Below are 16,153 nucleotides of genomic sequence, written 5' to 3' on the forward strand. Positions count from 1 at the left end.
GAGCCACTCTGCCAGCATACAAGGAGTGACCTCAAGAGGACTCTGGTCCTGATTGTGGCCATTGCCTGCTTTCAGGAGACAATATACACAGACCTTCACCCCACATGCCTGACTACCACTATCTCCCTCTCCAGGGCCATCTTCCAGCCCAACTGACAGGTCTGGTCTCCCATTCTGAGCAGCACATGGCAAGCTTTAGACACTGACTGTCTCTGGACAACCAAGAACCAGGAGGGACATATTCCTCTAGAGTCATGGAGTACCCAAGCTCCTTCTGATGGAACCCCATGCACATCTATGGCTGAAGAGATGGCTCAGCAGTAAAGAGCACTTGCTGCTCTTGCAGAGGACTGCGTTCAGTGCCCAGCACCCACATGGTGCTTCACAATCACCTTTAACCAGTTCTAGAGGATCACATGTTCTTCTGGCCTACACAGGCACTGGTTTACATGTAGTACACATGCATACATCAGGCACACACACATACACATGAAATAAAAAATAAATAAATGCTTAAAAAAAGAAACACAGACCCTTGCTGGAGAGTTGCCTGTGTTATGCTGATTTACCTGAATTGTGTGGTTCCCTACATCTATCTCCATACTGTAAAGCTGAATCTCAGAGTGGCTAGCTCCCCAAGCACCCAAACCTGGGGTCTTTTGTGGGGGGAGATGTGCTGTTCTCCTTCAGATCAAGACTGAATACTAGCCAGGCTTCAATTCCCAGCCTTTTGTGGATCATTCATACATCTGTCTAACCCCTTTAGGACCCACTTACAGGTTTCATCAAGGTCACCCGCTAACTCTTTCACTTGTCACCTGATGGGTAAGGAAGCCCTTGCTTCTCAGCAGGAGTCTCACTGTCTGTCTCCTGTTTGTTCTTGCATCCTTCCTTCCCAGTATGACCACAGGGAGATGGAAGCCCTCTAAAGGCCTTGTAGAAGGAGAATGTGACCCCCATCCTTCCTAGTGGCTGGTGGGAATAATGCCAGCTCCTAACACAATTGTTGAGAAGGTTAGCTGGTTCCCAACAGAAAGCATTCTGGAATATTGTACAGAAAGTTTTTCTATTGCCTCTAAGAATCAAGTAAAAGGCTGGGATGGGACTAGGCTGGCAGGAGGTGTCCTGCTGAGAAAAATATGTCAGAAAAGCTTGAATTTAACACACCAGCAGACTGGTCATAAGTGTATTCAGAAACAACTAGCTCACTTAAGAGTAGGTGATACCCCTTTTAAAATCTTGTTGGGGCAGGAGAGATGGCTGGACGGTTAAGAGCACTTGCTTGAGTGCTCTTGAGTTCTCTTCCTAGTACCCATTTCAGTTTGTAACTCCAGCTCCAGGGGGATCTGATGCCCTCTTCTGGCCTCTCTTGAATCCTGCACCCATGTGCAAGCACCCATACACAGGCACATACACATACGCATAAAATAAAAGTAAAAATTATAAAGAAAACTTATTGCTAGCCAGTGTAGTTGCTAATTTTATGTCAACTTGATACAAGCTAGCATCATCTGAGAAGAAGGACTCAGCTGAGCAAATGCCTTCATACAATTGGTCTGTAGGTAAACCTATAGAACCTATTTTCTTGATTAGTGATTGACAGGAGAAGATCCAGACCATTGTGGGCTCTACCACCTCTGGGCTGGTGATCCTGAGTTCTGTAAGAAAGCAGACTGAGCAAGCCATAGATGTGAGCCAGTAAACAACACCCATCTGTGGCCTCTGCCTCAGCTCCTACCTCCAGGTTCCTGCTCTGAGGGAGTTCCTGTTCTGATTTCCCTTAGTGGTAGACTGTTAGTTACCTGGAAGTTTTAGCTGAATAAACCCTTCCCTCCCCAAGTTGCTTTTGGTCATGGTGTTTCATTACAGTGATAGAAGTCCAAACTAAGACAACAAGCACAATGGCATAGCAGCTAAAAACAGTCCTGACAGCCTAAGTTTGATCTCCAAACCCACAACAGAAGGAGCAAGTCAGCTCTTAAAAGTTGATCTCTAACCTCCCCACATGCACTGGCATGAACTGTGGTACACCCCACATACATAAAAAATAACAACAGTAATAGTAATAATAATAATTATTTTTATTTAAAGCTCACTGTTAATTTGCTTTGGGCACTTCATTTTTGGATGGACTCAAGGAAGCCAGCATTTTGAAGGCTATTACAATTCTAAATTCCTGCCACCAATCATTGTATCTGTACTGCCTGTTTCGGAGCCACCTATTCCATGCTGGTTTTCTCTCCTTCCAGATTGTTCTCTGGGGGCGAACTGAGAAATGCCTGAGGGAGACGACAGAGGAGATTCGGCAAATGGGCACAGAGTGCCACTACTTCATCTGTGATGTGGGCAACCGGGAAGAGGTGTACCAGATGGCCAAAGCTGTCCGAGAGAAGGTCAGTAGCCTGGGCAAGTCTGGCCCCAGCACACTGAATTCATATGGTCTGGGAGGGTGTGTTGTCATGGCAGACTGGTTTTGTGCAGAGCACCTTTGAGGACTCTTCATGAAGCTGGTCCAAGTTGCTTAGGCAGGGACTGAAGTTGATAACATCATAAGAGTAGCCCTCTGTGGTCCCTTGGATATTTAGACTCTATTAGTTTGTCTCTGACACCAAGGGGAGCAAGTGTCCCATTGCATTCTGGAAAAACCTTTTCCCTAATCCAAGACGTTTGGGCTGGGTAGAAAAGTGAGTGCCAGTAGAGAAAAAGAATTCACCCTGTTGCACATCCCAGTCATGGTAACATTAACCATTTTTATGTGACCATAACCTCATTTATTATAAATATGCTATGTTCTGGGTATAGTATGTACCATAAACTATTTCTAATCCTCAGACACAGCTGGTATGGCACCAGCACCATTTAAAAGCAAGACTGATGCTCAGAAAGGCCATGTGGCTGGTGGTTGCGGAGCCTGGTCTGTGCCCTTCCAGGTACAGCCCACAGGGACTGGCTGCCCTCACGGCTCCACAGCCCCCTCTTGCCCACAGGTGGGTGACATCACCATCCTGGTGAACAATGCCGCTGTGGTCCATGGAAAAAGCTTGATGGACAGTGATGATGATGCCCTCCTCAAGTCCCAGCATGTCAACACCCTGGGCCAATTCTGGGTAAGGGTTTTTCTGGCCCAGAGCCAGCCATAGGCAATGCAGGGAGTTTATGCAAGGTGGGGAGAAAGAGAGGCTCAGTGGGACTGAGGCTCATGATAGTAGGCATGTTCAACAGCCAAATGACTAGATAAAGGAAATGACTGGCAGGGAGACATAAGAACTTCTGACTGGCTAGCCTAGGATTCTACAGTGAGAGGCCTCAGCCTCTCCATGATTGAAGGCTATCGCTAGAGTAGATATACATCCAGAATAGGCTGTTCTTCACAGTGCTGGGGTGCAGGGCTCGGAAGAAGCTGTTCCACTCCACACTGACCCCTGTTATCTACCCTCAGACCACCAAGGCCTTCTTGCCACGTATGCTGGAACTCCAGAATGGCCATATCGTGTGCCTCAACTCTGTGCTTGCACTATCAGCCATCCCAGGCGCCATCGACTACTGCACGTCAAAAGCGTCGGCCTTCGCCTTCATGGAGAGCCTGACCTTGGGGCTGTTGGACTGTCCAGGTGTCAGTGCCACCACCGTTCTGCCCTTTCACACCAGCACCGAGATGTTCCAGGGCATGAGAGTCAGGTCAGTGGGTGAGACCAGTCACCAGTCCTAAGTCAACCCTCCAGTGGTCTTCACAAGAAAAGCCCCCAGAATCCTTTGGCCTTGGTCTCACACTCTCAGACCTCATTTTCCACTCCCAAGGCGATAGGATACAACTGCACTGTATCGGTTACTTTTCCAGTTACTGTAACAATGTGTCTGACAAAGACAATATAAGGAAGGAAGGGTTTGTTGAGGCTATAGTCTGTCCTGGTAGAAAGACATGGCAGCATAGCAGTGAGGCAGCTGGTCACATTGTATCCACAGTCAAGAAGCAGAGAGCTGGATGCTGGAGCTCAGCTCCCTTCCTCCATTTTGTTCAAACCAAGCTCCGCTTCCCATGTTTAGGATCCTGCTTCTTAGTACAGGAGCTTACACAAAACATCAGTACTGGATGTGCACAGTGGAATACTACCCAACAAGAAAGGAAATAAATATTCTCATGTGACCTGCATAAAGAAGCTCATACCTGTGCTACTGAGGGAATGAAGCCATGCCATCGCATTCTGCATGGTCCCATGTCCACGGCATTCTGGCCCAGGCAAAACTATGGTGCTAGAGACAGGATCGGTGGTACAGAGCTTGGGAAGGAGCCGGAGGGAACTGTGTGGGGGTGGTTAAACAAGCAAAAGATAGTTGAGCTATGTTCTGAAGATGTGAGCCCTAATTATAGAGCCAGGACAGGTGACGTGGTTCAGTGGGTAAAGGAGCTTGCTGCCAAGTCTGCCAGTCTGAGCTTGATCCCTGAGATCCACACGGTGGAAGGTGAGAACTGACTCCAGCAAGGTGCCCTCTGACCACCACATGCATTCTGTGGCACATGCCCACTCACACATATACACAAGCATGCACACAATCACACCGCATGCACGCACATGTGCACACACATGTATAACAATAACTTTTTAAATTGATAAATGTAAATTATACCCCCATTTGAAGACATCCCAAGGCCCACTTGGGTTTAGTGTTCATGCTTGAGTGACAGGTCCTGGGGTGGCATCATGCTATTGTGATGTGCCTGCCGTGTGATGCCAGGCCTCATTGTCAGTCTGGAAAATTGGGTGACAAATGACATCACAGACGGTAAATGGCATTCATACGGAGCATTGCATTGTACATGTCACACACTACACACCCAATTTAGGGGAACATTTGTTGCCTCTAATAGCTGTGCTTTGCCCATCAGTAAAATTGCAGGAACAGTATTTACCTGATAGATTGCTGGTAAAAATGAGAGATAATAATGAACGTAGCATACCTAGCACCAACCCTAGCACACACGAGTTGCTCATAAAAGAGATGCTTCCCCTGTTATCTTACTTTGTGAGACAGGGTCTCATCTGTAGCCCATGATAGCCGTCAACTCCTGGTGATCTCCTGCCTCAGCCTCTTGAGTGCTTGGGATTATAGCAGTCTCCTGCTACACCCGGCTGTTGTTATTTTTTTTACCAAGACTAAACATAGTCTTGGATGAGTTTTACTGGTTTTACTCGAAGACAGTCTCTTTAGAGCGTGTCCAGGAGTAGATAGTTCTGCCTGGCTTGCAAACAAATTATCACACATTCTGAATTTCAAGGAGGTTATACTAGTGGCTATACTGATGTCCTGGGATTGAACCCCAGTTCTCTGTAAACCCTAGTGACTTGACTTTTCTGTGCCTCAGTTTCCCTGTTTATATATTTTTACAGTAATTGCCAATAGTACCTCCCATTTCACAAGTTAGGAGAGCCTTGTGGGATTGAGTGGCTCTGTCTGCTTTGTGAGCACTAGGTGGACACTAGCTACCTGTAGCTGAGCAAGTGAGATCCAAGGGTTTGGCTGGAAGACCTATGCTTGAACCAACTCCTATTTATTGAAAGAAAAAGAAAAAAAAGAAGAGCCTTGGTTTTTGTCCTGTAGCCATCTTAACAGTTTCCTGGGGATGGTGACTGGGATAGGACCTAACAGGTGGGCATCCATCCAGCAAGATTCCCTGTATCAGTGGCCACCATTGTTTTCATATTTACTGACTTATTCTATATCCAGCCACACCACTAGACACACCCCTTTCCACTCCTGTTGTTGCATTTGGCCTTCCCAGCAGCCTTCCTTGAAGATGAGCTGTAAACCCATTTCACAGATAGGAAACTGAGTGTAAAAGAGATGTCATCAGTATGAGGCTGCCCAGCTGGAATTGGGCTAGCTGAGCAGGCTTCTTCTGGCCACTTCCCAGGGTCCTTTGTTGTCATCCCAGCCCCCATGGAGAGAAAGGGGGAAATCTTAACAGGTTTGAGGCATCTCCATTGTGTCCTTCTACAGGGATTTTACCAGGAAGGGTCCCCCAAAGCCCAGACAGCTGGGCCTTGCTGTCCTGTCTCCTCTCTCCCAGGAGACAGTACTGGACACAGTGGAGGATGGAGACTGCAGATAAGCCATTGTGTCACTGGAGTTGTAGTGAACTACATCGGCGTGCACCTCTCTGGAAAACCTTCTATTTTTATTGTTTATTTTATTTATTATTATTATTTTTATTTATTTATTTATTTATTTTAGTTTTTTGAGACAGGGTTCTTTGTGTAGCCCTGGCTGTCTTGAAACTCACTCTATAGACCAGGTTGGCCTTGAACTCAGAAATCTGCCTGCTTCTGCCTCCCAAGTGCTAGGATTAAAGGCATGTGCCACCACTGCCCAGATTCTGGAAAACCTTCTAGGGTGCAGGTTCATGGGGGCTCTGGGAATCACTATCTTGGCCTGCAAAGAAATCTAGTCAGCAAGGTAGGTCCTGAGTTTGATCTCCAGAGCTCACATTTATAAAAATCTAGGCAATATAGCATACACTTGTCATCCCAGCACTGTGAAGGTGGAGACAGGCAAATCCCTAAGGCTGGCTGGCCAGTCAGGCTAACCACGTTGCAAGCTTCAAGCCATAAGCGACCTGGGCCATAAAGCAATGTGGATGACTTCTGAGAAACAATACTGAAAATTGACCTCTGCCCCCTACACACATTCATATTACATACCTGCACACACATAAACAGCCATACACACACATGTATACACACACAAACCAAAGCTGCATTTATCACACAGCTGAGGAGGTACAGAGAGGGCTGCAGCCTGTGAGTTTCAGGACTCTAATGGCATCAGACCTGATGACTCACAACCTTTAATCTTAGTGGTACCAGAGTGGATCACAAGCTCTTTGAGGGACAGAGGTCAAGGAGAGCAGCATGTACCTTCAGACTGAGGAAGGCAGGAAGAGCCTAGAACAGAAACATTGGAATGAATAGTGACTAGTAGTTCACCCTTTTTCCCTCTGCTTCGCTGTGCCTGTTTCCTTATCCATAAATTGCATCCATAAATTTGTGCATGGGCCTGATACTCAGGAAATTATCATTGCATGGGTCTGGTGTCAAACGCCTCTGAACAAGCATGGGAAACCCCTGTTGTTTGAGTATTTGGCCACTTGTTCGTCTGGAAGTCCCATAGAAAACCACTTTGTCAGTGACTAGTTAGTGGACCAGCAAGCGGAGGACCTCCCTAGCAGAAAGGTCCACCAGAGGAGTGGGGCAAAATAACAAGTATTTATTGAGCCCCTTACTGTGTACCAGGTACTACTAGATGCTGATAATGCAATAAGAATTGAGACTCACTCGGCCTCTACACTCTACATTAAAATGAGAATTTATAATCTGGTAAGGAGACAGATCATTGGCAAGGGAGAACGTGACATGCAAGGTCATTCTAGATGTCATTGATATGGTTAAGGGGAGTAGAAAGACGGTAAGAGCAGAGGCTACCCAGTCATGTGGGAGGCTGAGGTGTCTCAGCAGGAGAACTAGGAGGAGTGAGCAGGCCTTAGGGATGGCTGGTGAGGAAAGAAGTTCAGTAAAAAAGGCTGAAGACTGGCTACGCTGTAGAATGTGAAGGGAGTCCAGTGTGCCAGGAAGCCTGGAGGGCATTGGAGAATGAGCCCAGCAGGGTGGACTCTAATTCCATGATTCTGTCAGAGATACTCCCTGCTAGTGGGCATACTCCACTCAGGTGGTAGGGTGGGTAGAGCAAGGGAACATAGGACTCTAACAGGCATGGACTGAGAGAGAATCCCACAGTCTCAAGTTCCTCACACAGAAGAACCAAAATAATGTCCTCAGAAACATTAGCCCCTCACCAAGATGCCCAGCAGAGGGGTCAACTTCTCCAGGAGAAACCAGTATTTTCCTGTCTTCAGATTTCCCAACCTCTTCCCGCCACTGAAGCCAGAGACAGTAGCCCGGAGGACAGTGGAAGCTATGCAACAGAACCAGGCCCTTCTCTTGCTCCCGTGGACCATGAACATCCTCGTTATCTTGAAAAGGTATGGGATTGGGGAGAGATAGCTCTTCATCAGGTTCAGGCCCAACTTTTTCCTTAACTTCAGTGAGACCTGGTGGGGGAAAAGGCAGCAGGAGAAGGTGAATGTGAGATCGATTAGTCATGTCTGCTGGGGGGCAGGAGGTTGAGGAGTGGCACTTCTGACTTTACTGACCAGGAGGGCAGACTTGTTGATCTAAGGGTTTCTGTGAATGGTTTGTTTGCTTAGTTTGCCTCTTTCTCTCTCTCTCTCTCTCTCTCTCTCTCTCTCTCTCTCTCTCTCTCTCTCTCTCTCTGCCTCTCTTTCTCTCTCTCTCTTTCTTTTTCTTCCTTTCTCTCTCTCTCTCTCTTTCTTTCTTTCTTTCTTTCTTTCTTTCTTTCTTTCTTTCTTTCTTTCCTTCTTTCTTTCTTTCATCTTTGAGGCAGAGCCCACTGCAGCTCAGGCTTATCTGGAACACAATGCAAAGAAGTCTAGGTTGGCCTTGAACTTGAAATTCTCCAGTCACTCTAGTCCTGGGATTATAAGTATATACTACCATGCTTGGTTTAAAAATTATTGAGGAATCCAAACAGCTCTTGTTTATGTGAGTTTTATCTGTCATTTCTTAACTGCATTACAAATTAAAACTGAGTGGCACGTTGGATTTACACATCAGTTTCTATTTATAGTATTTTTCACTAATAAAGAGCAGTAACCAGAGCTATTACATTATTGTAACTGTTTTTATTTGTTTGCTTGCCTTTATAGTCTTTTTTAGACTGAATTTCACTAGGTATCCCCATCTAGCCTCAACTCGTAAATATATTTTTATGACAAGCAATTATATTTTCTAAAATAACACAGACAAGTAGTTAAGAGAGATCCTGGATTGTGTTTCTACAGATCTCTCCATTGTCTGGTTTAATCTGAAACAACTAGATCCTTACATCTGTTTCTTATTTCAGTGAATTAGGATAGTCCCCTGTAGCAAAACCTCTGGGAAACTCCACTGCATGTGCAGAGAGAATAAAAAGACAAATGAAGAGCTGGTCTAGCTTTTGTGAAGGATTAGAATCAGTTCTAGATCTGCATAAACCAGATGTGGTGGCTCCTGCCTATAATCCCAGCATGTGAGAGGGAGAGACAGGAAATCAGAAGTGTGAGGTTTATCCTCAGCTCCATAGTAAGTTTGAGGCTAGCCTGGGTGATATAAGACCCTGCCTTAGAAAGAGGAGAAGAGAGGAAAGAAGGAAGGAAGGGAGAGAGGGAGGGAGGGAGAGAGGAAGGAAGGGAGAGAGAGAAAGAGAAAGAGACAGAGAGGGAGAGAGAGATTGACTGATTATACTGCATATACTGCAGTGCATTTATAAATATCCTGGAGAGATCTCAGGCACTCCCAAGAGTTCCTGGACTGCATTTTTAAGAAGTACTGCTCTACAGACTGTCAGACATAGCCCCAGCTCCCAGGTAGCTCAGTGAACAGGAGTTTTCATGCCAATGGCTCAAAATTTGGAGATGTGTCATAGCTCTAGTGAGGTGGAGTTTAACCAGGGCAGACCACCTGGGAAGGTGGGCTTCATAATGGAGATATTTTCTCTAGAATTTTTTTCAGGACTGAATTCAACCTAGAACTGCCTAGACTTAGTACAGCAAGACTTTAAGCCTGGGTCCCATGCTGAAGGTGTATCACATGTGGCTGCCTCATCACCGCCCTCAGTACAGGGAGGGCTGTATCCTCGCAGCCATGTGTCTGGCCCCTGTTTGTCAGGAAGTGCAGCCACTTTGTTCAAGGTTCACCCTGTTGTTATCAGAAATTGATTCCCTGGAAAGCCAAGCCATTGGCTTATGTGACATGAAACACTGACACTAAGGGAACAGTGGCAACCGGCTTTTTTGTCTTCTACTCTGACTAGCCTTTGTGCAGGCAGAGGGTGGAGAGTACAGAACAGGGAAGAAGGCACTTGGAACATCCCAGCATACCCTGACTTTCAATCTAAGATTACTCTCTTGACTGCCCGAGGGATCCTCTATAGGAGCAGGTACCAGGCTGGGTAGATGGCTTAGACGGTAATGTGCTTGGTGTGTAAACAAGAGAATCTGAATTTGATCCCCAACACCCATATCTGACCTTCATATGTGCACTGCTGCAAGTGAATGCACACTTGCACATATGCAGAGAGAGACTGATTGGTTTCTTTAATAGTGGGCTAGAGAGATGGCCAGTGGTTAAGGGCACTCGCTCTTCTTGCAGAACACCAGAATTCAGTTCCCAGCATCCACATCAGACAGCCTACAGCTTCCTGTTAACTCCAGTTTCAGGGGATTTAGTACCATCTTCTGGTCTCAGTGAGCAACTTCACTCAAGTGCACATACAGGCACACATATGTTCACAAACTTAAAAAATAGAACAAGACTAAAAACAACAGATGGCATGTGTAACTTGGGGTTCTAGAAACTGAGCATAGCATAGGGCGTGGCAAGGACCTTCCTGCTGGCTCATGACATGATGGAGAGTTCCCATATAAGACAGACCAAGTATGACCAGAGAGCTTACTTTAGCAATAGAGCCACTCTTCAGATTGTCCATTAATCCATGGCTGGGCGGATCCTCTCATGACCCAGTCACCTCTCTCTTACCACAAAGACAGTCAAGTTCCAGCTTGCGTCTTGGAAGGGACAGAGCACCTTGAAAGCACACAGGATGCTGACAGTGCAACCGTGTCTGTTCCTATGCTTGGTTGAATTAGTGAAAGTGCTAATTCTCAGGGTTCAGGGGATATTTTTGGAAGGGGAGCCAGTTGTCTATCACCATTTGTCATGGCTACCACTGACATCTCTCCTCTCCCCTCAGCATACTCCCACAAGCTGCACTGGAGGAGATCCACAGGTTCTCGGGGACTTACACCTGTATGAACACCTTTAAGGGGAGGACATAGAGGCAGGAGGAAGACACGTCTGAGGAGCTATGGAGCCTGAGGGGGAGCCACAGCAGCCGGGCACACACCCATGTGCCTGTGTACTGGCACATCTGCTGGGTGAGCAGGACTGTTCATGTCCCCAGGGAAGATTTTGCAGCTCCCCAGGTCAACTCCAGGACCTTTGTGCAGGACTGAAGGGTGTAACTCTGACCCCCATGGGGAGGCAAGAAGCCAGCAGCCACCCAACAACTTTGTACATTTCTCATTCTGTAGGGTTTATCGTGAAATTGCTTCTCCAGTCTAACCCGCCTGAGCCATGTGCATCTACTATTTCCAGGAGAGTCTGCCCCCAGATACTCTGCCTTTCCCTCCAAAACCCTCCCAGCTCATGCAAACTGGTTACACAGCAGGAATGCGAAATAAAGAGGTGGCTTTAGCAGCTTCCTTTGTTCAAGTGCTTGGAAGGGAGGCAGCTGGGAAGGAGTCTGGCCCAACCACAAAGCCCCATCTTTTGAGAGAGAAGGAGTTTGCCTTTGGGTCTACTGAGGGCAGGAGAGGAACTGCAGCCCAGGCCAAGAAGAGAGAGAAGGAGGGAGGGAGAGAAGGAGGGAGGGAGGGAAGGAGGGAGGGAGGGAGGTGTGGCCAGGCCCTTCCAGACATGTGGCTGCCCTGGTAGGATCCCTGAGAGCTAGTCCATGGAAGAGCTGACCACATCTGTCCTTCCTTGGTCCCACTGGGCCACCAATGTAAAAGTAAAGTCAGACGCCACTGAGCACCTGCTGCCTACCCTACATGAAGAAGCCAACAATGATACTAGCAAAAGATGACCTTCATCTGTGGACAAAAGGATCATGAGTCACCAGAAACATTGACAATTCATCACTTAGGGCCAGCACTGTGGGATTTTCTAGTCTCTATAGCACATCTGATTGTGGGAGATGGAAAACCCAGAGAATGGAAGGAGTTGGCATGGTCTCAGTCAAGGGTAGAGGTGCCCATGGTTCTCTGGTGTGACTCACATGCTGAGCAAATTCAACAAATGTCACTGTAGTCTGTGTGGAGCAGGGAGCAATGTGACCTGCTAGGAATAGCATCCATGTGTACAGCTTTTGCAGGTGGGTGGCTGAGAGCAGGCAGGCGTTCCCCCAGACAAGGAAGAGAAGGTCTCAGGCCTCTGACTTAATGAGGGACTTCCTTGAAAGCTGTACAATGGCCACACAGACCTGAGCACCTCAGGCTGGATCCTTGTGCCCATAGCAAGGAGGATGAGAAAACTTGAATAAAAGCAGGCCGATCTGCAAGAGAAATACGAGGCATCTACTGTTTATGGAGCACTGATGGGGTACTGCTGGCCTAAGACATGGTGTTTGCACTGTATCAGTTATCAGCTCTCCCTGCAGCCACTAGAGGAAACATCAGAACAAATAAACAAAAAACAGTCAGAGTGATCATAGTCTAACCACTTGATGGTGAGTGTTAGCCAGATATGACCCCCAGATCACCATGGCTTCCTACAGAGAAAGTATCTGCCCTGCAACCTCAACTTATTCATGAAACCTTCTTCCCTTTTCGAAGTCACTATCCAAGATGAGGTCTCCCAGGGGATAAACGTACTGGTCTACCCACATGCCCTCTTCAAGTTCTCCCTGGAAATAGTACATGTCATTTCCATTCCCATTTCATTGGCCAAATTTTGGTCATGTGTTCATGCCTGCCAAAGATCCTGGGAGGATCACATGGGCTGCCAAGCCTTGGAAGAAGACTTCATGAGGAAAAGTTAGAGTTGAAGCCAACTCAGGGGTGTAGTCGCCCCAGAGCCCAGGATGGTGCTGAGCAATCCCTACAGAGGCAGATACCTGGCTCACTTCCCAAACAGCCTTCCAAAGGGAGAATTTGGAAGCTTATTTCATGGATGAGAAGATGAGTTCAGAGCAGGATGTGAGCTTATCCAGGTCCAGAATTTGAACACAGCTCTGACCCCTCAGTTTTCTGTGATACCAGACAATAGCAAGCAACAAGGCGTCAAGTCCAAATCATCTGTCATCTGTATTTTGGTCCTTGAGGACAGGTGTCTCCAATGTGTATGGGGGATGCTAGTGCTACCTCAGCTCCCTATGGTGTCTAGAAATCTCCCAAGGCAGGAGCCTATGGCTGGCTCTTCTAGGAGAGAGGCTGGGGTGCATCCATCTTGATGGACAGGGAGAAATGAGTGGAACAAAGTATATGTGTGTGTGTGAGGGGGAAGTTTCCTGTCTGCTAAGCCCTAGTTTTCCTGACCACCTCTGAGCAGCTGAGGTGTTTCTGCGCTCATGGCCTGCAGGCTGACCTTATGGAGATGCTTTGATTATTGGAGTGTCCATGAAGTTGCATTTGGCCTATAAACTGGAAATATAGTGAGAATCCCAAGGGAATATGCTGGGATGCTGGGATAAGCAAGGCTCAGAGAGCCTTCCCCAGGGCCCACCAAGCGTGATCACTGCCGTAGCTAGAGAGACTGGATAACCTTGGTTTCCTGTTATGCCAATGGTTTCTCTTTGTGGTGGTGGCGGGGGGCTGGTTCCCCCACAACACATACATATACACCAACACCCCACTTTGGGTTTTTTTTTCTTTTCCTTTTGTTAATTTATTTTATTTTTTATTTTTATTTTTTTTTATTTTTGGATTGCTTCCAAGAGGAACCAGAGAAAAGGCTTTGGGCAGATTCCCAGGAGGCCTCTCTGGTCCCTCCCTGGGATGGTTTGACTGCCTGGAGAGCTTCAAGAGTGAGAGTGCAGAGCTAATTCTGTCCCTTTGCTTGTCCAAGTGAAGGAGAGTGACAAGCGCCAACCCCCTGAGGGGCAAAACAGGCTGTGCCAACCCTGCAAAGAAGCCTTGGGTCCTGGGAAATGACCCAGTTGCTAGGCTGGAGGTTCCTCCCAAGCTCCAAAGAGAAGCAGATCGGGGGGTGAGTGCCAAGCCCAAGGAGGCATCAGACCTCAGCCCTGTCTGGCCCAGGGCCAGGGGAGCAGGCTGTCTGGCTGGACCAGTGGTCAGGAATTCAGTCCTGTGGTCACCAGTAGCTCCCAGAGACCAAATTTTTTTTTTTTTTTTTTTTTTTTGAGAAACTGACTCTCCCGGGAATAAGCTGATGTCTAAAGGGAAGGAACAGAAAGCTCCAAGGTTGACTCCAGAGGCCACTGTTAGGCCCCTACCTAGCTGAGAGTCCATTGCACAGAAGGCAGCCTTCACCTTTGTGGTGTTTCTATCTGATGGAAGACAAACAAACAAAAAGAACCCAGGCCACAAGTAACAGGAGCTGAGATCCTCAAAGACCAGCTCTAGTGGCTGGGAAAGGAGAGAGGAGGCCGTGGGCCAAGTACAACCCCTCCCCTGAGGAACGTCCTTCTGACGCTCGATGGTATGGGACTGAACTAAGCCGAGAGGACTTCTCTACGCACGCTCCTGGCTTCAGGCAAAGCCAAAGGCGACAAATATCCGCTGACGCAGAAGGAAGGGCTGGAACTGCTCCCGGACAAATCTCACTCAGTTCCCAAACATTCCTTAGGGCTTGGAGTGCAGCTCAGTTTGTGGAGTGCTTGTCTAGCTCTGGGTTTGATCCCCCATACCGCAAAAACCAAGCGTGGTTCATGCTTTTATTTCTAGCACTTGAGAGATGGCGGCAGGAGAATCAAAAGTTCAGTTCTATCCCCAGCTACATAAGGAGCTGGAAGGCTAAGATTCGACTTGAAACCCTGTATCAAAACCACAAACACAAAAACATTGATAAGGTACCAGAGAGATGGCTCAGCAGACAAGGACACTTACTGTCAACTAGGACCACCTGAGTTAGATCCCTGAGGTCCACAGAGAAGGAGAGAAGCAGTGCCCTTGGATTATTCTCTGACTTACACACACACACACACACACACTAAATGGATCAGTGTAAAGTATTTTAAAGCACACCTGGCTCCACATGTGTCTACATGGGACGGCTGTGCAGAGTGGGATTAAGTTAGTTCTCCACATCCCTGGAACCACTGTGCTCATCTGTTCAAAGCTCCCACTCTCTACCCCTCAGAGCAGAGTCAGGACTTAGACAGCCACCTCAAATTTCCCAGTTCTCGAGCCCACCATGAAGCCAGAAAGCTCCACAGGAAGTGGGAGGCCCTGGGGTCTGGGGGAAGGGGAGACTGACTTATACCTCCTTTCCTCATTGCTGTAATAAAACACTGACAAAAGCAACTTAAGGAAGAAAGGGTTTACTTTGGCTCACAGTTCAAGGGACAGTCCATCAAGGTGGGGAAGTGGGAGTCTGAAGCAGTTAGTCATGTTATGTCTATAATCAGAGCCATGAACGCATGCACAGTAGGGCTCAGCTCACCCTTGATTCATACAAGCCAGCATCTCCTATCTAGGGAGTAGTCCTGCCTACAATTAAGATTCTCTTCCCATATTGAACAATTTCCCACAGGTATACTCAGGGACCTTCCTCCCAGGCTATTTTAGGTTCTGCCTCGAGAGCAATTAATGTTCACTCTTACAGGAAGGAATCCATATCGTTGAGTTCAATCTGGGCTCAGGAACCTCCTCTGTGATGCCATCTCTCTTTCCCTTCTATGTCTTAGGGCTGGGTGACTATCCAGTGTGAACTGAGCTAAAGAAAGCACAGTAAAGTTAAAGGGGTGACATGATATTTGTGCCTCTCATAGCCCCAGAAACAAACTGATGACTCCTCAAGATACCTGAATCGATGCTGTGGACTGGCCTGTGATGGTGACATATTTTGAGGCTGGCTCTGATTATGGTATGATAAGCTAAGGCTGAGAAGAAGCAATGGCACAGGGGTGAGGAGAGGCCTCAAGGCAGGACTTTCTAGGTGCTTCCTAGAAAGCAGGGTGGCAGTCCTTCTGTGCCTGGTGAGCACTATCCCACCATCCTTGGGTCCATGAAGCCCTTTGACACAGCTCCCTGTGTCTTGGGAAAAAATGAAACAAGGATGGTCCCTTAGAAAGCACAGCTGGGCCGGGCAGTGGTGGTGGATGCCTTTAATCCCAGCACTTGGGTGGCAGAGGCAAACGGATTTCTGAGTTCGAGGCCAGCCTGGTCTACAGAGTAAGTTCCAGGACAGCCAGGGCTATACAGAGAAAGCCTGTCTCGAAAAAACAAAAAACAAACAAAAAAAAAAGAAGAAAGAAAGAAAGAAAGAAAGAAAGAAAGAAAGAAAGAAAGAAAGAAAGAAAG

The 16,153-nt window shown here is 47.3% G+C and overlaps 1 protein-coding gene across 2 annotated transcripts in view; it reads left to right on the forward strand.

Moving 5' to 3' along the window:
* The window catches only part of Dhrs3 (dehydrogenase/reductase 3), a 35,777-nt gene extending 24,406 nt beyond the window's left edge, over window positions 1-11,371 (forward strand). The window contains exons 2-7 of one of the 2 annotated variants that reach the window (XR_003713785.1): window positions 2,250-2,393; window positions 2,988-3,107; window positions 3,440-3,678; window positions 7,910-8,035; window positions 10,864-11,047; window positions 11,204-11,371. Coding sequence is in view for 1 of the 2 variants with exons in the window: in XM_028785998.1 (XP_028641831.1) it covers window positions 2,250-2,393; window positions 2,988-3,107; window positions 3,440-3,678; window positions 7,910-8,035; window positions 10,864-10,948 (714 nt within the window). In the remaining variant the exon portion in view is untranslated. Of the gene's footprint in view, window positions 1-2,249; window positions 2,394-2,987; window positions 3,108-3,439; window positions 3,679-7,909; window positions 8,036-10,863 lie in introns of both variants that reach the window. The other variant, XM_028785998.1, reaches the window with a different exon arrangement.
* The last annotated feature ends 4,782 nt before the right edge of the window (window positions 11,372-16,153 follow it).

The sequence above is a fragment of the Grammomys surdaster genome, unplaced genomic scaffold (genome assembly GCF_004785775.1).
Source record: "Grammomys surdaster isolate TR1022 unplaced genomic scaffold, NIH_TR_1.0 125408, whole genome shotgun sequence".
NCBI lineage: Eukaryota > Metazoa > Chordata > Mammalia > Rodentia > Muridae > Grammomys > Grammomys surdaster.